We start from the raw sequence: 24,728 nt of genomic DNA on the forward strand, positions 1-24,728 counted from the left end.
CTACATTTCCAATTCTTTTTTGCCCCTGGGTGTGGTCGTGTTCTGTCAAAGGAGCTGTCAGTGAAAGGAGTTGTCACCTCTCAGAAAATGTCCCTGAAGGAAGAGGGATGCCTTTTCCTTCTTGCCCCTTTCCTGCTGGCAGACACACCGACTGGGCCTCCTAGACCGTTAGTTGAGATTAGAAAAGAGGCCATCCATGGTCAAAAAGAACAGAAGTCCAGACTCTGGCTTCCTGTGGATTTCAGTTGACAGAAATAAATCCCTTTCTTGTCCAAGCCACTGCTATTAAGTTTTCTGTCACTCACAGAAAAATTCTAACTAATGTATCACACTTACATCAATTTGGCATGTATACTTCAGCCTATTCTCGTCTACAATCGATGTTCATCTATCACTAGGCCAGACACCAAATGGTTTAATTTATGTAATTTTGTGTTAATTTTGGTGTCTAATAGTCAAACCCTCCCTCCTAGATATTTTTCAGAGTTGTTTTTGGCTGTTAGATTGTGACTTTTACTCATAAGCTTTAGAGTCTGTCTAGTTCCATTTGTATTGTCATCACACTTTCATTTAACTTAGAATCAGCAACTGTATGAACTGAGTGTTCCTATTCTTCAACACAGTATAGTGCTACATTTATCTTTTTAATGTACTATAACATTTTGTACTCTTTCTTCATAAAGGTCTGCATATTCTGTGTTAGATTTGTAGACTTTGATGTTATTGTAAATGGTGCATTTTTCTATTCCAAGACCCAATGAGTTATTAATATTATAAATTATATCAATTTGTGTATGTTGATCTCATATTCAGCAGCTTGCTGGACACTTATTGATCCTCAAATTTGGTTTGCACAATCTCCTGAATTTTCTATTAATTAGTTTCCACAACAAACTAGGACAAGAAATGAACATAGCAGACAGTGAACAACATCAAGAGTCTTTTGTTTTTCTTTTTCTTTTTCCTTTCTGAGACACAGCCTTGCTATGTAGTTCATGCTGGCCTTGAACTCACTGTATAGCCCAGGCTGGCCTCAAATTCATGGTGATCCTCCTGCCTCAACCTCCAGAGTGCTGGGATTACAGGCATGCATCACCATGCCTGGAAATATCAAGAGTCTTGAAACAGGAGTAGCATAGCTAAGAAATTCAAGGGGTAATCGTGGAGCCTAGTCAGTAACATGGTAATGACATCAACAAAGCAGGGTTGGAATTGTGAACCAAAACACTGGCCCACACTGGCGCCTGCCTGTAATCCCAACACTCAGGCAGAGGCAGTGACCATCAAAGAGCAAGCTGGGCTGGCGGGAGGGAGGGAGGAAGGGAGGAAGGAAGAGGAGGGTGCACCTAGGAGAACTCAGGCATCAGGGACAGTAACTGAGCCAGCAACCTCATCACTCCATGGGGTCTCTGCTGTCAGATCAGTTTGGGACAACAGACTCTGTACAATCTTAAGGTTGTTTCATTTTGGTTGAAACACTGAACCCCACCACTGGAGGCAATACCACTACAGAAAAGAGTAAGGTGAGAGAAGATAGAACTGGACCCCAACCAGGGTTGGACCCCTGGTGGCCATGTTAGGCTGAACAATGAAAAGGAAGGTACTGTTGTTGGGCTCCAGGGTCTATCCAGGAACCATAGTTAATAAATCTTTCTTTACATTCCCATCACCACTTCTGGACTCTGGATTTAAAATCATTGTTACATTGTTATATGAGCTTCCAGAAAGGACACAAAATTTTAGCTTCTGCACAGGCCTGTAATCCCAGGCTTGAAGAGGCTGAGGCAGGAGGATCACTGCAAGATTGAAGCCAGCCTGTGCTACATAGTGACTTCAAGGCCAACCTGAACTACATAGCAAGACCTTGTCTCAAAAAGAAAAATAAAAAGGTTTTTTGCCTTCTGACCCTAATTCTAGATGTCTATCTAGGATAATGTTAAGATAGTAAGGAAATAGTTCCTTTATCTGGAATAGGACCCTTGGTCTTTGTGTTTGAAGGTCTAAAAGTACGAGTGACAAGGAACAGCAACTAGGGTTATAAGTCAACAAGGTTCATCCAGACCTTACAATCTGAATCCAGGAAAAGCATGCTTGCTGCAAACATCAAAATGCCGATGCCCATAAAAGGAGCGGGACAGCTGTTTCCATTCTGCACGAGCCTGCCACCTAGTGGTCACAGCGGCTCATGCATCATGTTACCAGGGTCACCGTGCAAACTACACAGCTTCATCCTTTTGGGGGCCTTGAAGGCTCACTGGCTAAAGTCAAGGGAGAGAAGAGAGTAGACCTTCCTGTTACGATGTGTCTCAGTCTATGTCGGTGGCTCTAACTCCATTAGTACTGATTCCCAGTACTGCAAAAGCAAACAGAATTCCCTCCTTTAGGCCAAGGATCCACGACACGTCAGCAGGGTGCCTGTGACAGATTAGGGGCTTCTAAACACAGAAATGTACTTCTCACACTTCTGGAGACTTGGAACTGTAGTTAGTAAATCTTTCTTTGGATTCTCATCACCACTTCTGGGTTCTTTTAAAATCTTTGTTACATGTATATTTGAGCTTTCAGAAAGGACTCAAAATTTTAGCTTCTGCCGGGCACAGTGGCACAGGCAGATCGAGTGGGTGGCACAGTCAGTGTCTGCTGAGGAAACTTCCGGTCTCACGCATGGCAGCTTTTCACCACGTCCTCACACTGGGGCCTTTCTCATAAGGGCACTACTCCCATTCAGGAGAGGGGCTGTAAAAATAGTCAAGAGCATGCTCTAAATGTGGGTATATTTAAGTTTTTCATAATGAAAAACTTTTTAGCTCATGTGCGCTGAAATGTTTCTGCAGGATCAGGGTGACGTGTGTCCCTCATGACTACAGGGCCTAAGGAATTGAAAGAGACGGCCATCTAGATGGTTCACATCAGACCACAGTGATGAAGGGGGGCAGGTAGGGATGGCTGGGCTACCCCTAAGTAATAACTGGGATTCTTTTTCAAGTTTTCTGTTGTTTTGGCAATTTCATCCCAAAGTAGGGTAATTTCCTTAAACCTGCACCACAGTGCCCAGTGCATACATTCCAGTGCCTGAGTGATAAGTTGTCGACAACACAATGGAAGCTATCAGAAATGATGAAGTCAGCACACAGGCGTCCTGCCCCGTCCAGTGCTGCACAGCTTCCAGTCTTTTGTATGGTTTCTTCTAAAATGAGCCCAGAGGCCCAGGTGTTAAAAGCTTAGTCTCACTTGGCACCGTTGGAAGGCGGTGGAAATTTAAGAGCTAGGGTCTAAGGGGAGATCTTCTCATCCCTAGAGGCATGGGGTTCCATGAAGTGCAGGGGGTCCCAGCACCCTCCTCTTACTCTGTCACCCCCAGCCATGAGAGGGTCAGCTCTACTCTGCTGTGAGCTCCCAGACATATACTCCCTCGCCACAGGCCCAAAAGCAATGGAGTCTATCACGGACCAAAACCTCCAAAATGGTGAGATAAAAGAAACCTGTCTCTTTATAAGCTGCTTGTCTCAAACATTTTTTTACAGTCATGGAAAGCTAACATAGTCCTGTAAGTGCAGACTGTTTCATTTTCCAGAATATCCTTCCTAGGCATTTGGGATTCATTAGGACAAAGTACCATCAAAAGATCTTTAATCTTTGTTTTTGGCATCTCACACCTCCCTGGCTTCTAACCCTCTTGGAGTTCACATTTCCAGCCCTGTGCTAGGCCCCTGGACTTAGTGATGGAATCTGGCTTCCTTCATTCTTACACTAGCAAAGGCACACCAGTTAGTCCTCATCCTGAGACCCTTGCCAGACAGGGTGGCTCAGACAATGAACCAGCAAGGCGATCCGCCCATTGGCACCCTGTGCATGAGGAGCACGTAAGTGGTCTACCAGAAAGGAAAGAACATGGAATCTGAGCTAAGACAGAACTCATTCTAGGCCTTCTGCTTACACATTACCCTGTCTGAACTCAGGTTTCCTTGGCTATAACATAAAAAAAAGAAAAAAAGATACTTGGTCCAATGGACACTTCAGAGTTAAATATGTGTGGCATATTTAACTACCATAGTGCCAACACATAAAAGACACTGAGTAGTTGGCCGGTGATTTAGCTCAGTGGCACTGCATCTGCCTGGCAAATGCAAGGTTCAGAGTTCAATCCCCGATACCAAAAAAGAAAAAAATAATAATAAAAGACACTGAGTAGTAGCAATAGTACATGTTTCTATGACATGAGTGATTGTTTGCAAGCACTGTTATAACAGAATTAATTTTAAAAATTAGCCTTAGTTTCTGGCCTTACTATGATCATCTCTTCTTCAGGTAAAAGTGCTCCCCACAGGGACTAGGGATCTAGTTCAGTGGTACAGTGCCTGCCTTGCATGCATGAGGTCCTGGGTCCAATTCCCACTACCTCACGCATGCACACAAAAAAAATCAATTTTATCTGGGTATGGTGGCACACACATGTAACCCTAGCACTCTGGAAGGCTGAAGCAGGAAGACCAAAAGTTCAAGCTCTGCCTGGGCAAGACTTGTCTCAAAATTTTTTAAAAAGGGGGCTGGGGATAGAGCCTAGTGTGAAGGCCTTGCATTCAGTTTCAAGTACTACAAAACAAAGGCTTCACCACAGTTCCATCCATGAGTTTTGCTATGAAAAAAATAAAACAAAGCCTGTACTCCCCATAAAAGACAAATTCTTCCCCTACAATCTCAATGATGCATCATCTTTTCCATTGCTCGACAAAGCACCTGACACCCACAACTTAAAGGAGAGGAGGTTTATTTTGGCTCACATCTTAAGGGCATTCAGTCCATGGTCGGGGGGCTCCAGGGCAAAAACATCATAGTGGAAGGGCATAGTAGAGGGAAGCTGCTCACCTCACAGAATCAGGGAAGAGGAGGGGGAGGTCACACAAAAGGAAGAGGCTGGGGACCACATACAGTCCCCAAGATCACACCCCTGTGATCCACCCACCCAAACACATGCAGAAATGTGCTTTACTAATTTCCTAGGCAGCTCCCAAGCCAACTGACAACCAAGATTAACCACCAATCAACTTCAAGGCCACCCTGAACTACAGTGAGACCCTATCCAAAAAAAAAAGATTAACAACCACTCTCCTCCATGAAAGTGTTGCAGGGGGTCTGCCTCTGATGTCACTATAGCTAAGCTAACATTTTGACTACATAAGAAACAATAGGGTGGCAATAGGATCGTAGGCTTAGCTCAGTGGCACTGAGCCTGCCTTGCAAGCACAAGGTCCTGAGTTCGATCCCTGGTACCTTTTAGATATACATAATGATAACATTCATCACAGGGAAAAGATTTCTTTTTCAAGGAAGCAGAAACTAATGTAAAAGAGAATGTAAACTTTAACAGATTAAATATCTTTTCTCTGATTGCTCTGTCCAAAATACTTTCAGAAAAAAAAAAAACTTTCAGAACTTTCTTCCTAAAACTGTCTTCTTCAATCTCTCTCCCTCAAGCGTCTCACTGTCCCTCCCACCCCCAGTACTGGAGATTGAACAGAGGGCTTTAAACTGAGCTACATCCCAATTTTGTGCTGTCTGGCTTTTTTTTAAATACCTTTTTATTTTTAAGACAGGCTTCCACTAAGTTGCTGAATTGCCTCGACAGCTCAAATTTTCAATCCTCCTGCATCAGCGTCATAAGTGTTTGGATAACACTACACCCTGCTGAGGTCCTGAAAGAGAAATGAATGGAAGAGAGAGAGAGAGAGAGAGAGAGAGAGAGATAAAACTGACTAAAAAGTAGGCTCAGTGGTTCTGCCTGCCTTGCAAGCAGTAGGACCCGAGTTCAATCCCCGGTACCAAAAAAAAAATAAATAGATTTATTGGCCCGGGGATTTAACTCAGTGGTTTCGCTGCCTGCTGCGCAAGCACAAGGACCCAAGTTCGATCCCCGGTACCAAAAAGAAAAAAAAAGGAGGCAAAGGACCTAAATAGACATTTTTCAAAAGGACACATACAAATGGCCAATAATTACATGAAAAGGTGCTCAGCATCACTAATTGTCAGAGATGTGCAACTCTAAACCACACTGAGGTATCACCTCACTTGCTAAAAGAGCTATCATTGGGTTGGGGATTTAGCTCAGTGGCACCACACCTGCCTTGCAAGTGCAAGGTCCTGAGTTCGATCCTCGGTACCAAAAATAAATAAATAAAATAAAATAGCTACCATCAAAAGACAGAAGTGTAGTTAACAAGTGTAGTCAAGGATGTGGGGAGAAAAAAGAACCCTTGTGCACTGTCTATAAGAAGGAAATACAATGCAGTCACAATAGAAGACCATAGGGAAGTTCCTCAAAAAGTTAAAAATAGAACTAACATGTGATCCAGCAACTTCATATCTGGGTATACATACATAAAATAATTGAAATCACGATCTTGAGCTGGGTATGATGGCACATACCCATAATCCCAGCACTCAGGAACCCAAGGCAGGACAAGTATGAGTTCAAGGCCAACCTCAACTACATAGTGAGAACCTGACTCAAAAGCAAAAAAACAAAGAAATCAGAATCTTGAAAAGATACCTATACTCCTATGATCATTGCAGCATCATTTATAATAGCTAAGATTTAGAAACCAAAATGTCCATCAGCAGATGAATGAGTGAAGAAAATATTGTGTAAGGATTAGAGAAAACAATCCTAAAATTCATTTGGAACCAGAAGAGACCTAGAATAGCAAAGGCAATTCTGGGCAACAAAGGCAAAGTTGAGGGTATCACAATCCCTGACTTGAAATTATACTACAGAGCTACAGTGATTAAAAAACAAACAAACAAGCAAAAACACCATGGTACTGGCAAAAAAACAGACCCAAGGATCAATGGAACAGATTATAAGATGCAAAAGCAACTCCAAACACACTCAGCCACCTTATCTTTGACAAAGGAGCCAAACACCTTCACTGGAAGAAAGATACCCTCTTTAATAAATGGTGCTAGAATAACTGGCTTTCCACGTGTCAAAGATTAAAATTAGACCCATATCTTTCACCATGCACTAAACTAAAATCAAAATGGATCAAACATCTAATGTTAAAACAGAAACACTAAATCTGCTGGAAGACAGAATAGGTAGAACTCTTGAAGTCATAGGGGTAGGCAAAGACTTTCTGAACAAAACCCTGATCTCAAAGAAAATATCACAAAGAATCAACAACTGGGATCTCATTTTTGTACAGCAAAAGAAACTACTAACAGAGTGAAGAGATAACCCATAGTATGGGAGAAGAATCTGCCTGCTGTTCCTCAAAGGATTAATATCTAGAATATATAAAAACTCAAAAAAGTCAGATCCCCACATACAAAATTTAAAGACCCAACACAAAAATGGGCATCTGAAATGAAGAGACACTTCTCAGATGAAGAAGTAGAAATAACAGAGATCTGAAAAAAAATATTCAACATCACTAGTCATTCAGAGAAGTAAATTAAAACATTTTTTAATTCCATCTCACTCCAGAAAGAATGGCTGTTATCAAAACCTCAACCAAGAAGAAGGGCCGGGGATTTAGCTCAGTGGTTCCAGCGCCTGCCTCACAAGCGCAGGGATCCAAGTTCAATCCCTGGTACCAAAAAAAAAAAAAAAAAAAAAAAAACTCAACCAATAAGAAATGCTGGTGGGGCTGTGAGGAAAACGGAATCCTTCTCCACTGTTTGTAGAAGTGTAAACTAGTGCAACCACTATGGAAATCAGTGTGGAGATCCCTCAAAACTAAGACTAGGGCTGAAAAAAAACCCCTAAAATTAGAGGTTCCATTTGACTCAGCTCTCCCCCTTCTTGGTATCTTCCCAAAAGAATTAAAAGCATCATACCACAATGATATATGCATTCCCATGTTTATAGCAGCAGTTTGTAGTAGCTAAATCTTGGAAACAACCCAAATGTCCATCAACTGACAAATGGATAAAGATGTGGTTTCTTTATACAATGGAGTACTACTCTGCCATAAGGAAGGATAAGCTTGAGACATTTCTAGATAAATGGATGGACCTTGAGACCATACTCTTAAGTGAAATAAATCGGACACACATATTTACTACTGCATTGTTTCTCTGCTGTAAGAAACCTCAAGTGGAAATAAGGACCAAAATGTATAGTAGATATTGGGAAATGGAAAGGAAATGTTCAAATGAGGAGAACAAGGAAGGGGGAAGGGGAAAGGAAAGAAGAGACAAGAAAAAAAAAAGAAGGAAAAAATAAAAGCAAATCTTTTGCAAATGAGGGGAAGAGGGATAGAAGGGAGGGAAAGGGTTTGGGGAAAAAAAGAAGCAGCAAGATATATCATGTACAGGTACAAATTCCCTATGATGAATGTTATCATTATGTATATCTAAAATGTACCAATAAATGTTTTGCTTCAAGAAAAAAAAAGATGGTGTATTCATGGTGAGGAAGATCACTCAATCCAAAAAAAGAAGGGAATCCTGCCACTTATGACAGCATAGATGAACCTAGAGGACATAATGTTTAGTCAAATAAGCCAGTGGAGAACATATGAGATGTGTCTGTCAGCTCTCCATCACTGCAACAAACCACTAGAGATGATCAACTTTTAAGAAAGAAAGGCTTGTTTTGGCTGACAATTTCAGAGCTTTCAGTCCCTGTACTTGGCCTTGTTACTTTGAGCCTGTGGCAGCAAAGTACACCGTGGCAGAAGCACATGTCCCAGGAGGCCTGCTCACCTTAGATGATGGGAAGCAAAGATGGGGAGAGAAAGGCCCAGGGTCCTATCATTCTCATCAAGGGCACACTCCAATGACCTGACTTCATTCCATGAGGCCCACCTGCTCAAGGTTCCACCACAAGGTGAGGACCAAGCCTTTCATATGTGGGCTTTCAGGGGACATTCAAGATCCAAAATATAACATGAGGTACATACAGATTTTTTAAAATATCAAATCTATAGAAGCAGAGGCTAGCCGGGCATGGTGGCACACACATGTAAACCCAGCATTTGGGAGGCAGAGGCAGAAGGATCACTGCAGGTTTAAGGCCAGCCTGGGCTACACAGTAAGTTCAAGGCCAATCTGAACTACATAGTGAGACCCAGTCTCCAAAAAAAAAAGAAGCAGAGAATAGAACAGAAGTTGCCAGGAGTTGGAGCAGGGTGAAATAAAGTTCAATAAGTATAAAGTTTCAGTTATGTAAGATGAGTAAATTCTAGAGATCTGCCTAACACAATGTCTATATTAGTGAGTATACAGTGCACTTCAAAAGGTACTTGAAAAAAAATAAAAAACAACAAAAGGTACTCGGGTATCATGTTAAGTGTCCTCACAACAATAAAGAGACACAAGGAAACTTTTGAAGGTGATGGGTATGTCTATTACCATGATTGCTGTGATGGCTTCCTGATCTCACCAAACTGGACACATTAAAATGTAGTGTGTGTATCAACCACACCTTAATACAGTGGTTTTTTTCAAATTCCACTGATTTCAGGTTTTCTACTTTAAAATTACAAAAATTCGTTTCTGAGCCACTATACCCTATATTATGCAGAAAATACGAATATAAGCTAGGCGTGATGTCTCTATTTGTGATCTGAGCTACTCAGAAGGCTGAAGCTGAAGGATCACATGTGCAAGGGCAGCCTAAGCAACTTAGTGAGACACTTCCTCAAAATAAACAATTAAAAAGGACTGGGGATGTAGCTTAGCACTGTCTGGGTTCAGTCCCCAATATCATTTTTAAAAAAAGAAAAGAAAGAGTAAGAGGAAGGAAGGAGGTTGGGGAGGAAAAGAGGGAAGAAGGGAAGGGAAAATGAACGGATATGTACAGAGAATTCTGACCCAACAGTTATAAAGAGGGGCTGACTCCACATCACTGGCTTCACAGACTGCTTGGAAGAACAGACTTGAACCTTAAACTTCTACTTGTCCTGACTCATTCAATTTTGAGTTGCTTTGCATGCACTTCTAGCTCATTTCTGAAGGTCATTCTGTTTCTTGTGATTCTCCTAGCTGATTTACTCCCAGCTGCTCCACTGATATTTTTCAACATTTGTAAAACTTGATTTATTTAAAATTTCCTAAAGTTGAAGAGGTAAAAATATGTACTCTTGGGGCCGGGGATTTAGCTCAGTGGTTCCAGCACCTACTTTGAAAACAGAAGGTCCCAAGTTCGATCCCTGTTACCAAAAAAAAAAAAAATATATATATATATATATATATATATATATATATATATATATACACACTATTAAATTTTTCAGTGTGTTTAAATTTTAGATATAATTCTATGCCAGGCTTTTCACAGAGGGAACTTTATTTATATCTTTTTTTTTTTTTTTGGTACCGGGGATTGAACTCGGGTCCTTGCACTTGTGCAGCGGGTGGCAAAACCACTGAGCTAACTCCCCGGCCCTATTTATATCTTTTTTAATGGGGCTACTCTTTCAGTTTTCCCACATCAAGTAAATGAAACTGACAAAATGCTATATAATCTGTAAGCAGCAACTGACAACCTCACCTATTATACACTTACCATTAAAATGACTTCTAAGACTAAATGAAATTGTGCTCAACAGTTTTAAGCTCAATGATAACATTCAAGGTGTAAAAAATTAAAGGAATGATGATGGTGCACCATCCTTGAATCTGAATACAAAGAAAGGTCATGCATCTGAATCTCAATAGTGGCTCCCACTGATGTTGTTTGTTTGTTTTTTGGTACTGGGGATCGAACTTGGGTCCTTGCGCTTTTGAGGCAGGCTGCGGAACCACTGAGCTAAATCCCCAGCCCATCCCACTGACTTTGGACAAATCACCTCTTTCAACCGTCACCTGTTAGTTCCTCCTTTAAAATGGTTACAATACTCACGTGTCTGTATGTTGCAAGAATTGCCCAGTTGTTAAATTGTAAAGCGTTGAGAAAATTCATACTCTCCTATGAAAATGAATATATGCTATCATATATATATGACAGAAAACTGTGCACATTTCCCATCTTGTTTTTATCTGCTGTCTGAGAATACCAGCTGAGTACAGCTGCCTAAAGGAAACAGGAAATGGAAAAGTGTTCCAGACTATCCATTTTTGAAACTCCTTCCTAAAAATATTATCACTCTTCCTCTGGAATACATTAATCATACAACATTTGCTCTCTAGAAAATAGAAATAAAAATGTGTCCCCTAGCTTTCATAACTGGTAAGAGAAATATTTTATAGTTCCATTGAACAGTATTAAATATTTCCTTCAAAAAAAAATATTTCCTTCAAGGAATATTTCAGAAGCTCCTTGCAGGCAGAAACCATGTTTATAGATCACCCCTACTACCATAGCAACCAAGACAGTGCTTGACGCATAACGTGGGGCTCCATAGGGCTGGGGATTTAGCTCAGTGGTGCCACCCCCTGCCTTGAAAGCTAAAGGTCATGAGTTCCATCCCGGTACCAAAAAAAAAAAATGGGACTTCATAAATATTTGTACCGTCTGCGTAGAGCTGGGAAAGGAAGCTAAGTCAAGTTTCTTGCTCTCAAAGAATGACTCATAGGCCATTAAACCAGCTTAGATAACTAACACCATGTGTCTCAATAAAGGTGTGTGTAACATCCTTAAGGGTGCGGAGTAAAGGAGAGGTGACCAAGGAATCAGTAAATAAAAGACGACATTTTAGCCTCCAAGGACAAAAAAACTCACCACAGACAAATGCAGCAGGCAGGTGGTGGAAAGAACGCAAGGGAAACATGCGCACCAGGAACAATACACAGAGTTGGCAGCAACTGGAAATGTACAGTGGCCAGTTCCTAAAGGTCTCATGCTCCGCACCAAAGAATTTTGTGCAACTTTCGCAACTTATCTGTAAACTTCCTTTACAACTTTTCTGTAAACCTAAAACTTCTAAAATAAAGTGAAAACAACAAGAATACTCTCTCAAATTTGAAATCTTTCAAAACTGAGGGAGTCTTTTCTTTTTTTGGTACCAGGGATCAAACTCAGGACCTTGCACTTGGGAGGCAGACGCGGCGCCAATGAGCTAAATCCCCGGCCCAAGATTGAGGGAGTCTTTATTCCGGGGCCCCAGTCCTTTATAACCCAGCTGTTAGGGTGGTCACCCGGTGGCTGGCTTATCAGCAGGTCTCGGGCCCACCGCGAATGTATTGGGGTTCTCTGAGACAGAACCAATGCGGAGTGACGATGTGCCGGCTCCAGACCTAGTTGGGGTTGGGTTAGCCTATGGGGCAGGTGGAACCTGAGGACGGTCTGCTGGGGAATCCTCTGGCTTGGGAAGGGGAGCTTACTTTTTTACTCTGGCCAGACATTCCACTGATTGAACGAGCCCCACCACACCATGAAACCAGCTTCAAGGATGGAAGTGTTAACCTCGGGCAAAACAGCTGACACAAACATGCCCCACCCCTGCCCGCTGAGCTCTAATCCCCGGGTCCACACCTCGCCGAGGGGTGTGGAAGTTCCCGCGCGAGAACTTCAGCCCTCCGCGCACGCGGCCTGAGGTCACCGCCGACAGAGCCCCGCCCCTCCCGGTCCTTCCGCTGCGGAACCGCGCTCCGGCCTCCCACTGTCCCGTGCTTGTCTGCTCTCGGCTCGTCCTGCCCTGCGAAATCCACACGATCACTGCGTTCCTGTTTCCACCTCAAAGCCACTTGGACCACGGGCTGTCACGGGGTAGACCGTACAAAGGTCGCTCACAGCCGTGACAACCTTCGAGCCTACGCTGCCCCTTCGAGGCCCGAGGCCCCAGCCCCGCAGCCCGCCTCCCACCGTCCGCGGTGAGACGATACCAAGAGCCCTCGCGCGACGGCCTGAGGAGGCGGAATTTGGAGAACTTCACTTTCCCTGCCCGAACTTAAAATGGCGCGGATGGAGTCGGCAAGGGCGACAGTGGGCGGGGCGGGGGCGGGGTCTGGGCGGGGCCAGGTGGAGAGGTCTCTGCGGTGCGGCCGGGCCCCAGGCTTCTCTGTCACGGTCGCGAGTGAGCGCGTCGCCTCTGAGGGGCGACATGCGGCCCTCGGCCTCCCGTCTGGCGGCGAGCTACGGCGAAGACGGCGCGGACAGCACCCCGCTCCTGCTGGGCGCACGGCGGGCCGATGCTGGTGAGCAGCGGGCTCTGGGAGGCGGGTGGGGGCGCGGGCCCCTCCTGGAGACAACGGGGAGGGGGCGAGGAACCCTCGAGGTTGATCGACACGGGTGCGTGTGCTGAGGCGACCGTGGCGCATCCCGGAGAAGAGCGTGACACCGCTCTGGAAGAGGCGGAGAAGATCCCAGATGTTTCCGTTTCCTTTCCGTCAAGCAGTCTACGATTTGAATTAGGAAACAGTTCGATTTTGTCAGAGATAGCATGTCTATACAGCTCTGAGGTCATTTGCCACGGGTCTTACAAAAGATCGAAAAAGAGTTCTCTTCGGCATTTTTATACTGTACCTTCTCTCAAAGGTAATAACTGAAGCAAAAATCCGTTTGCATGCATCCTACATTAGTTTGAAGGGTGTGCATGAGAGTTGAATTGGAAATTTGACTTTCGTTGATTAAGAACAGTGCCATTTTCTGTGGTATCTTTTTTATTTTCTGTAACATAATAACCAGATAGTGACAGTAGACGTGGCAACATTATAGCTCTAGCAGGCCTCTAGGGGCTTATTTTTTAGTCAATGCCAAATTACTAACCGCTAAATGTAAATATTGTACCAAAGTAACATTTTACCTAAAGTTTGATCAGTTCCATAAACTGATCTGGAGGGGTGGGGTTTATGGTGTTAGAATTGTATAATCTTCCTCTATAAAATAATCTAGTGTAGGGCCGGGAATTTAGCTCAGTGGTTTCAGCGCCTGCCTTGCAAGCACAAGGTCCCGAGTTCGATCCCCGGTACCAAAAGAAAAAAAAAAATCTAGTGTAAGGGCCGGGGATTTAGCTCAATGGTACCGTGCCTGCCTTACAAGCACAAGATTCTGAGTTCGATCCCTGGTACCAAATAATAATAATAATAATCTAGTGTAGAAATGATGAACTAAATGTCATTAATAAGGGTAGTCCCTAGAGACTACTGTATATATAATCAAAATTAGCTTCAATGTCAAACATCTTCAGTTGTCAGGAAAACTCAAGTTAAAACCATAGTAAGCCATAATATGGTGACTAGAATGGCTAAAATCTAGAAGGTTGGGAATACTAAATGTTGGCAGAGACATGAAATAGCTAAAACTCTTGCACATTGCCAGTAATTGCCGTACAGTAGTTGTAGAAAGCTGTTGGCAATGCACTTCTGAGTTAAGCATACATTATCCTACAGCCTCTCCACTTGGGGTCTCCTGTCCCCATGCTCTCTGTCAGGAACTCTCTCTTGCCTTCCACTGAGTGATAAGGTTGGTGACACCTTGTTTCACATGATGCTTTGAACCATTACCCTCCACCCTCATGCGTTTAGTTGCTCACCTGCCACATTTTGCTCCATTCCCCACTTTGGCCCCAACTCACCTCTACACACCCCCCTTCAGTTCCTGCCAACACCCTTAATGACTTCCATCCAACACCATGTTTCTCATTTCTCTGAACCTGGCTTGTCCAGGGACTTTCTTCCCACCTTGGCTCACCAGTGTGCCGTGTTGTCTCCCTTCCCTGTATTGACCGCACCTAGGCATCCTTCCTATTTGCCTGTCTGACTACTCTCTCACTTCACTTTTTTATGGAAATTTTCACCCATACACAAAAATAGAAGCATATAGTGAGCCTCCATGTAACCAGTGCCTAGATTAAGTGGTTTTCTCACAGCCAGTCTTCTTTCATTTATTCTTCTGATTATTTTGAAGCAAATCCCAGCTATCAGGTCATTTCAACAGTAAATGTTTCTGAATGTATCACTGAAAGATAAAGATGCTTTTAAAACATAATTACAGTATCATCACAATAAAATAACACCCTATACCCAGTTAGTGTACATAATTCCCAGTCATGTCATATTTTTTTTTAGTTTGTTCAAATCAGGATCCCAGCCGGGCATGGTGGTGCACACCTGTAATCCCACCCCTCGAAAGCCTGAGGTAGGAGGGTCTTTGGGAGTTCAAGGCCACCCTGGGCTACATAGTGAGGCCAAAGGCCCACCTGAATTACATAGTGAAACCTTGTCTCAAGAAAACAACAACAAAAAGCAAATCAGGATTTCAATAATGTCCATACCCTCCAAATGATTGAAATGTTCCTTGTCACCATTAATCCATAAATCCTCCCTGCTCCCTCTTTTTTTTCTTACAGTTTATATCCCTGTGTTATCATCTTAACATTCTTCTGCCCGTGTTTACTGTAAATTGGTAATTGGTATATGGAGGTTTAATCAGATTGTGACTCTTTCCTGATTTCTCACAAATGAGAAATAACCTCAATTCATAATATAGAACCTCAGTTTCTAATATCTTGAGAAATAGGAACAGGGATGTAGCTCAGTGGTACTGCAACTGCCTGGCAAGTGCAAGGCCCTGAGTTCAATTCCCAGTACCGAAAAAAAAAAAGAGAAATAATATCAACAATATTACTGGGGGGCCAGGGATTTAGCTCACTGGTTGCGGCGCCTGCCTTGCAATGGCAAGGTCCCACATTTGATTCCCGGTACCAAAAAAACAAACAAACAAAAAAACAATATTGCTGAGAGTGTAGCTCAGTAATAGGGTGCTCGCTTCACATGCTTGAGGCCTGGATTCAAGCCATAGTGCCAGGTTACTATGTGCCAAGCAGTGTTCTAAGTATTTTATATGCACTAATTCAATTAAATCTTTAAGATAACCTCAATACAGGCAAAATGCTTAGACTGGTACCAAGCATATAGTATGCTCTTATCAGAGGGTGATCAATCCTCTGACTACTCAGAAAGGGGAACAGTGAGGGCTAAAAAGAAAAAAGACAACAGAGACTTGCCTAATTTCAAAGTAAATGGGGGGCCAGGAGGTCAGTGCTTCAGAGTGGACCTAGACAAAGACTCTCCACACTGGCCATTATTAATTGGGTACCCACAATAATTGGAGGGAGCATCGGGTGACCCAGGGGACAGTGAGGACCTGATGGAGATCTTAAGTCATGAGGTTCTTTGAAGAGGACCAGACAGAGAGCAAAGAAGACGAAAAGATTCTAGCAATAGTGGGTGAGATGACTTAATTTTAACAAGGAATTAGTCCCTCCCCAGGTGAACCTTGCTCTTTTGTTTTATTACTCAAAAAACCAAGATGTCTTCAGCTGATATAATCTTGCCGGTGAGCGCCGCAGCCTCATGGAACCACTGAGGCCTCAGCTGTGATCGGGGGCAAAACAGTTATGTTTTCACATGCCATAGCCGGCTCAGGGGCAAGGTACATTGAGCCTCAGACAGCTATAGTCATACTTAAATTTTTTTTTTTTTTGGTGCCGGGGATGGAACTCAGAACCTTGCGCTTGCAAGACAGGCTGTGGCACCACTGAGCTAAATCTCTGGCCCTTTAATTATTAAATGATTTTTCCTCCAATTATGTAGAAATGCTCCCAACAAGTATTCAGTAAATATTAGCTATTATTGTTATTAAACTCAATACAGTACCTGCTGTTGCACTCAATAGTGTTAGTTCTTCAGCCACCTCAGACCATTTACAATGCCTACCTCTTCCTGTGCTCAGAGTCTTTTGTCCAGACTTTCATACACACTGCTGCCTTTGCTTGGCTTGCTCTCCCACTGCTCACCTGCTTGATGGCTTCCTGCTCATTGAGGACAACCCCTAACCACCCCAACCCCAAACAGATGAATATGCCGCCTCTATCCCTTGCTATACATTTGTATGTAGTACTTTATGTTATTGCTGTAACTGCCTCTGGGACAAAAAATGGAATACAGTTTTAAATGTAGTATCTTATTTAATCCCCATACAGCCCAGGGAGATGGAGGGTGGTCTCTTCATGGTGGAGATAAGAAATCAGAATAAAAACTATTCAGCAACTTTGACATAGAGACACAGGAAGTGAAGATGAGAACCAAGATCCATTCCCAGGTCTTCACCCAAAATTAAGCTGTGTTCGGGTCAGAGATGTAGCTCAATGACACTGCACCTGCCTGGCAAGTCCAAGGCCCTGAGCTCGATTCCCGTTACCAAAAAAATAAAAATAAAAAAAGTAAACTAAACTGTTCTTTCTGTCAAATTACTCCATGTTCCTAAGAATAAAACACTTAGGGCTGGGTATTTAGCTCAGTGGTTTCGATGCCTGCTATGCAAGCACAAGGACCCAAGTTCAATCCCCAGTACCAAAAAAAAAAAAACACTTTTTTTTTTTTTTTGCGGTACCAGGGATAAAACTCAGGACCTTGTACTTGAGAGGAAGGCATGGTGCCACTGAGCTAAATTCCTGGCCCTTATAAAACACGTTTTAGAAGCTGATGTTTACTTTGATAGCTGCTCTGTTCTTTATGCAAATATGATTTTCCTTTGAGAATAATATCAGAGTGGTGATTGCTCAGGGAGTCTTCTCTTAGTCGTATAAAATTGCTTTTCTTGGGTCAGTTTCATAGATTCTTCCAAATTCACAGGTACATTTTGTTCCACCACAATACTCTCTTGAAATAACATTTTTCTAACTAAATATATTTATAATCACAACTGTTTTTATAAAGGTAGTAGCAATTTTTTTAAATAATTCTTTTATTGGTACATTTTAGGTATACAATACGTTTACATTTATCATTGGGTGCTTGTACCTGTACATGATGTATCTTAGTTATTTTTTTCCCCCATTACCTGTGCTCCCTTCACTCCCTCCACCCTTCCCTATTTACACAGATTTTGTTTCCTTTTTTTTTTTCTTTTCTCATAATTTTTCCTTTCTCTTCTTCCCTTTCCCCTTCCCCTCCCACCACCCCTACACCTTTGGACCTTTTCCTGTTTCAAATTATCAGTTATTCATTTTAATCATTTTCATCCTTATTTACACTCTCAGTTTCTCACACTAGAGAAACTATTCGGTATTTACTCGTGTGTCCTATTTATTTCACTTAAGAGTATGGGCCCAATATGCATCCTTTTAGCTATAAATGTCTCTAGTTTCTCATTCTTTATGGCTGAGAAGTATTCCATTTTATAAAAAAAAAACACATCTTCTTTATCCAGTTTCCAGTTGATGGGCACTTGGGCTGTTTCCAAGCTTTAGCTATTACAAACTGTGCTGCTATAAACATAGGTGCACATATATCACTGCAGTATGATTCTTTTAATTCTTTTGGGAAGATACCCAGCAGGGGAATAGCTGGGTCAAATGGGACCTGTAGTCCTAGTTCTTTGAGGTATCTCCATACCGATTTCCACAGTGGTTGCACCAGTCTACACTCCCACCAACAATGGAGAAGGATTCCTTTTTCCCCACACCCCCACCAGCATTTGTTACTGGTTGATTTCTTGATAGCAGCCATTCTTTCTGGGATGAGGTGGAATCTCAGTGTTGTTTTCATGTGCATCTCTCGAATGACCAGCAATGTTGAACATTTTTTCATATATTTATTTGCTGCTTTTACTTCTTTGTGTGAGAAATGTCTGTTCATTTCGGATGCCCATTTTTGAATTGGGTCTGATAATGTTTCTTAAAACCTTATAGTCATATATTTTATGATATCTTTGGAGGCTTTTTATTTTCTGATTAAATTTCTGACTGACCTGTAAAGATAAGGTTGCCTGGTCCACAACTACTAAGGCACATGTTTCAGTAATCTGAAATCATTTTACTCACCTTTCTGTCACTTTCCAGGCTTCTAGCCCCACATCATACATGATAAGCTATATCATAATCCAACTCAAACATCCTTTGAGGGAAAACTAATGACATACAATAAAGAAGATAGGACTGGGGATTTAGCTCAGTGACATCGTGCCTGCCTTGCAAATGCAAGGTCCTGAGTTTGATCCCCGGTACCAAAAAAAAACAGGGCCGGAGATTTAGCTCAGTGGTTCCAGTGCCTGCCGCACAAGCACAAGGTCCCAAGTTTGATCCCCGGTACCAAAAAAATAAGAAGGTAAATAAATAAAGATAGAGATAAAGATAGAGTGAAATGATGACATTATTAGTAAGAGTCATATAAAATTGTTTAGAGTAAAAAAAAAGTACTGATAACTTCATATATCCTTTTTACCCTTACATCTAATATTTATGCAAGGCCTATTCTGTCTTTTTTCTTTCTCTTTTTTCCTTTTTTTTTTTTCTTGCTCTGTAGTTCGGGCTATCCTTGAGTTCACTATGTAGCCCAGGCTGGCCTTGAACTCTCGGCAATCCTCCTGCCTCAGCCTCTTGAGTGCTGGAACTACAAGCATGTGCCACCATACCCAGCTTGACCTCAAACTTGCAGCAATCCTCCTGCCTCAGCCTCCCAAGTGCTGGGACTACAGGTATGCGCCACCACACCTGGCCAAGTCCTATCCTGTCTTTAAACTTATCTTAAATCTGCCCTTTTCTTTCCATTGCATTTGCTTTTACTGTAGTTTTTCACATCTTCATCTTGTAACCTGGAAAAGTACAATTCCTTAAGTCAAGGGTCCTTGACCCTCAGGCCACTGACTTCACTGCACAGCAGGAAGTGAGTAGCAGGCAAGCACATGAAGCTTCATCTATATTTACACCTGCTCTCCATCACTCAAATCACCACCTGAGCACCACCTCCTATCAGATAGTGGGCATTAGATTTTCATAAGCATGTGAACCCCACTGTGAACTGTGCATGCAAGGGATCTTGGTTGTACTGTCCTTCTGAGAATGCCTGATAATCTGACAAGGAGCTGAGGCAGTGATGCTAGCACTGGGGAGCTGCTGCAAATGCAGATTAACATGAGCAGAAAGATGTGAATACAGAGCCCATAATAATTTTCAATTGCAAGCAGACTCATATCAAAACTGTCAGTGGGTAGCAGGTGTTAGCTAAGCTGCATTTGGTGGCAGGCTTTATCACGGCAAATGCTTTGATGTACTTCAATTATAGAGCTGTATCTAGTGACAGGTTTTAAGTGACAATTTGACATTTATTTTAGTCTGTGTATGGCCTGCCCATTATTTTATTTACCAGTTCCACTGTGCCTCCTTCCTTCACTGGGCACAGTTTTAGTAAGCCCACAAGCTAACCCCAGCTAAAATGAGTAAAAAACAAACATCACTGGAGAGCTTTTTTGAAAGGGGGAAAAGATCCAATGATGAGACAGCAAAAGACTGCCAACAGGAAAGAAAGCTCCATTTAAAAGAAAATACCAAGAGCCCTCCTTAAATTTTGAGTTCATTGCAATAGGTGATTCACATTCTCCAAGCCCACTTTTATGTACATGTGGCAACTGGCTACCCAGTGAAGCCATGAAACCTTCAAAACTGTTTCACCACATGGAAACCCAGCACTCTGCATTAAAGGATAAATTTTTGGCATTTTTCAAAATAAAACAAAAAAGTGAACACAAAGAACAGAAGCAATTATTGAAGGCCCCACTTCATCAAATGTGTCTGCCCTGAGAGTGTCATTCCTAGTGGCTAACTACGTTGCTGAAGCTATGAAGCCCTCTGGTGAAGAATTGATCCTGCCTGCTGCTAAGGACATTTGTCATGAATATTTAGGAGAGGCTGCAGTTCAAAAGTTGTCACATGTTCCTCTTTCAGCTAGCACCATAGCTTGATGAACTAACAAAATAGAAGAAGATACTGAGGCACAGTTGTTAGAAAAGACTCTTAACTCACTGTGGTAGCCAATCCAGGTTGATGAGTTTAACCAATGTTACAACAAGGCAACAATACTTGTTTTGGCAACAATATATTTTTCAAGAGGATGTGCATGAAGATATGTGCACTTTTGTTGCCAGCCAACATCACAGCTGCAGGCATATTCAAGTCTTTGAATGATTACATATTAAGAAAACGGAATTGGTCATTTTGGTATATGCATAGACAGCTTTCTGGTTTCACTGCTTGAATCAGAGAGGTCGCTTCTGAATGTGAGTCTACAAGCTGTGTCATCAATAGAGAAATGTTGGCTGTCACCTGAACTTACTGGTTTTGCAGGATGTGATTAAAATGATCAACCACATTAAAAGCATGCCCCTAATCCGTCTGTTTGTGCAGCTGTATGAGGAGATGGATTTCAAGTACATGCATCTTATACACAGAAGTGAGAATTCTGTCTCACTGGCTAGAGTATTTCAGTTTTTACATACTCAACCTGTTCAGCGAACTCATTCTGTTACTTCAAGGGAGAATATCAACTATGTTCAAGTCAGATAAAGTGGGTGCATTCAAAGCCAAATTGGAATTATGAGGACAAAAAGTAAACATTGGGATTTTTGGCATATTTTAAATGTTTGCAGAAGTTTTGAAAGAGACTGAGCTGGAGCCTTCTTTCTCCTAGCTGGTGCATGAGCACCTATGTCAGCTTTCAGAAGAGCTTAAACATTACTTCCTAGCCAAAGAAGACCCAAACTGGAAAGGAATGGACCCAAGATGCATTTGTGAATAAGCCAGGTAAATAACCCTTGAGTTTATCTGTGCTAGAAGAGGATGAACTTTTGAGATCACAGATTATGGTGGCCTTAAAGTATGTTTGAGACAATTTCAAGTGTCCATATGTTCTGGGTTCAAATCAAGGAAGAACATCCTGAGGTTTCCACAAAAGTACTGAAGAGTCTACTTCTAACATCCTATCATTATGAAGCAGGGTCTTTTGCAGTGACAGCATCAAAAACAAAGTGACAGAGTAGACTGGACATAAGCTACACAGGTCAGATGCCACTGTCTCCCATCTCTCCCAAATGGGATCATCTAGTTGAAGGAAAAAAAGCTCAGGGCTCTCACTGATTCTGCAGTATGGTGAGTTGTATATTGATTTAATTATATATTACAATCTAATAATAATAGAAATAAAGTACACAATAAATATAATGCTCTTTAATCATTCCAGCCCCCGGCCTCAGGTCTGTGGAAAAATTGTCTTCTATAAAACCGTTAGTCCTGGTGCCAAAAAGGTTGGGGACTACTGCCTTAAATGATCTTGAACTTGTTACTGCACATCCATTCACACTTGTCACCTCAGTAATTGTCACAGAACAGTAAGGTGTGTGTTTTTTGTTTTTGTTTTTTTTTTGGTGGTGCTGGAGATTGAACCAGGCCTTGCATATGTTAAGCCAAGTACTCTACCACTGAGCTACATCCCAGGCTGTTTGATTTTACTTTTAGACAGTCTTGTTAAATTACTCAGGCTACCCTGAAACTTTGTATCTTCCTGCCTGAGCTCACTTAGTATCCCTATAATCCCTGGTAACTGGGATTATAGGTGTGTGCCACCATGCACAGCCAGATACACTCTTTAAACCAAAAATCACATCTTGTCACTCCATTGCTAAAGTAGATATATATAAATTTTTTAAATATCTGGTAAAGCAGGTCTAGTACTTGGATCTGGATTTTTCTTGTGCCAAAGTATTTAACGCTTTTTTTTCTTGAGCTAGGCTCTCAATAAATTGCCCAGGACAGACTTGAATTTGTGGTCCTCCTGACTCAGCCTCCCAAGTGACTGTGATACAGGCATGTGCCCCCATGCCCTAGCTCAAATTAACACACTTTAATTGCCCAAATTTGACAAAATTATAGTTCCCCCATCCAGACTTCCCATGTAATATTGTCTGACCAAATAATGAAAGAGAAAATGTGTTCTTCTGGCTGTGGTGGTGAATGCCTATAATCCCAGCTACTCAGACAGCTGAGGTAGGAAGATTTAAATTCCAAGCCAGCCTGGGCAACTTAGCAAGGCCCTCTCTTTAAAAAATAAAAGGATTAGGGCTGGGGATTTAGCTCAGTGGTTCCACCGCCTGCCTCGAAAGTCCAAGGACCTGAGTTTGATCCCTGGTACCAGAAAAAAAAAAAAATAAAGGATGGAGATAAGGAGTTGGAGGTGTACCTTAGTGCAGAGGCCATGGATTCAGTGCCAAGTAGCACCAGAAAGGAAGAGAAAGAGAAGAAGAAAGGATTTTTTAAAAGACAGAAAGGAGGGGACTGGGGATTTAGCTCAGTAGTTCCTCTGCCTGCCTCACAAGCGCAAGGTCCCAAGTTCGATCCCTGGTACCAAAAATAAAAAATAAATAAAAATAAAAGACACAAAGGATTTTTTTGTCTTTTTTTTTTTTTGGTACCGGGAACCGAACTCTGGACCTTGCGCTTGCAAGGCAGGCGCTGGAACCACTGAGCTAAATCCCCGGCCCAGAAAGGATTTTTTTAAAGTGTGTTCTGCTATAAAATATGCCTTACAAGAGACAGCTGCCTCTATGGTTGGAGCAGAGAGCAAATCTGGGTCAATTCAGGTGAAAGAGAGTGAATGGAGCCTTCTTGTCACTCCATTGCTAAAGTAGATATATATAAATTTTTTTAAGTGTCTGGTAAAGCAGATCTAGTACTTGGATCTGGATTTTCTTGTGGCAAAGTATTTAACACTTTTTTTTCTTGAGATAGGCTCTCAATAAATTGCCCAGGCCAGCCTTGAATTTGTGATCTTCCTGACTCAGCCTCCTGAGTAACTGTGAGGCCAAGTGTGGTAGCACAGGCCTGTAATCCCAGCACTCAGGAAGCTGAGCAGGATTGCCGTGAGTTTGAGGTGAGCCTGGGCTACATAGTTCATGACCAGCCTGAACTACACAGCAAGACCCTGGGTCAAAAAGCCAAAAAAGAGAAGAAAAGAGAAAAGAAATACAGTTCTCATTGATTTGGACCTAACAGCCATACCCTTGGAACAGGACCGGAGAATACCAAGTGAGACATTTTATGCTAACTTGCACAGAGAACAGACTGGCTGCAGCCAATAACAGTGAAGGCGTATAGACAAGTAAATGAGATCACAGCATATCAATATGTACCCAAGTGTAGTTGTGCCATTTTCATTAGTGTTTCAATCTGAGTAAATCTATCTGCAACAGCACCAAGACATTTGTACTCTGAAAAATGTTTTCTTGTTTGAGGTTAGGTCGGTGAAAACAGCAGAACACTTGAGTAGAAAGGAAGCACACACATTTCTATGTAATATTAATGTGTCATTGCCAAATAAAAGCATATATATCTTCATATATGTATTTAATTTGTCATCATCTAATGAACCGTGTTCATATTTCTTTTCTTGTGGTGCTGGGGTCCAGCACCCTCACTGTGGGTTATATCCCCAGCCCAGGTGTCTGTGGCTTTAAACAGATTTGTTGCTATTGTTATTGTTGTACCAGTGTGTGTATGTGTGTGTGTGTTTTGCTGAGGATGGAACCCAGGGCCTCCCACATGCTAGGCAAGTACTGTTATCACTGAGCTACAACCCCAGCCTGGAATGTAATGTTTCGGTTTGGTTTGGTTTGTTTAAAAGACAGGGTCTCACTATGTTGCTCAGACTGGTCCCAAACTCCTGAGCTCAAGGAATCCTTCCTTAGCCTCAGCTTCCTCAGGTAGCTGGGGTTACCTCCCCCAGATTTTAAACAGGTACTTATCCAACAGTCAGTATTTACCAAACCTAAAGGTGCACAGATCCTGCATTCGCCAATTTCTCCTTGTCCCTAAAAGAGGCTGAACACCCTCAGCTTCCTGAATTCCCATCCTGTCCAATTCTATAACTCAATAAAAAAAGAAAAGGGAAATACGTACATAAGCCTTCCCTTAAAGATTAGGTCAGGGGGGCCGGGGATTTAGCTCAGTGGTTTCGACACCAGCTGCACAAGCGCAAGGACCCAAGTTTGATCCCCGGTACCAAAAAAAAAAAAA

General features: G+C 42.2%; 1 protein-coding gene and 1 long non-coding RNA gene across 6 annotated transcripts in view; one reads left to right on the forward strand and one right to left on the reverse strand.

Annotated features, from left to right (window-relative positions):
* Positions 1–12,437, reverse strand: part of LOC147828941 (uncharacterized) — a 37,887-nt gene extending 25,450 nt beyond the window's left edge. For both annotated transcript variants that reach the window (XR_015449845.1, XR_015449844.1), the window contains exons 1-2: positions 10,847–12,437; positions 5,576–5,693 (exon numbers count right to left, since the gene is read on the reverse strand). This is a non-coding gene — a long non-coding RNA (uncharacterized LOC147828941). The remainder of the gene's footprint in view (positions 1–5,575; positions 5,694–10,846) is intronic.
* A 70-nt stretch (positions 12,438–12,507) lies between these two features.
* Slc17a5 (solute carrier family 17 member 5) overlaps positions 12,508–24,728 on the forward strand; it is a 45,777-nt gene continuing 33,556 nt past the window's right edge. The window contains exons 1-2 of one of the 4 annotated variants that reach the window (XM_087207596.1): positions 12,902–13,080; positions 19,192–19,363. Coding sequence is in view for 2 of the 4 variants with exons in the window: in XM_004863951.4 (XP_004864008.3) it covers positions 12,987–13,080 (94 nt within the window). In the remaining 2 variants the exon portion in view is untranslated. Of the gene's footprint in view, positions 13,081–19,191; positions 19,364–24,728 lie in introns of all 4 variants that reach the window. The other 3 variants (XM_087207595.1, XM_004863951.4, XM_087207594.1) reach the window with 3 other exon arrangements.

The sequence above is a fragment of the Heterocephalus glaber genome, unplaced genomic scaffold (assembly GCF_053883595.1).
Source record: "Heterocephalus glaber isolate CG9 unplaced genomic scaffold, H.glaber_assembly_v1.0 deba00000818, whole genome shotgun sequence".
Lineage (NCBI taxonomy): Eukaryota > Metazoa > Chordata > Mammalia > Rodentia > Bathyergidae > Heterocephalus > Heterocephalus glaber.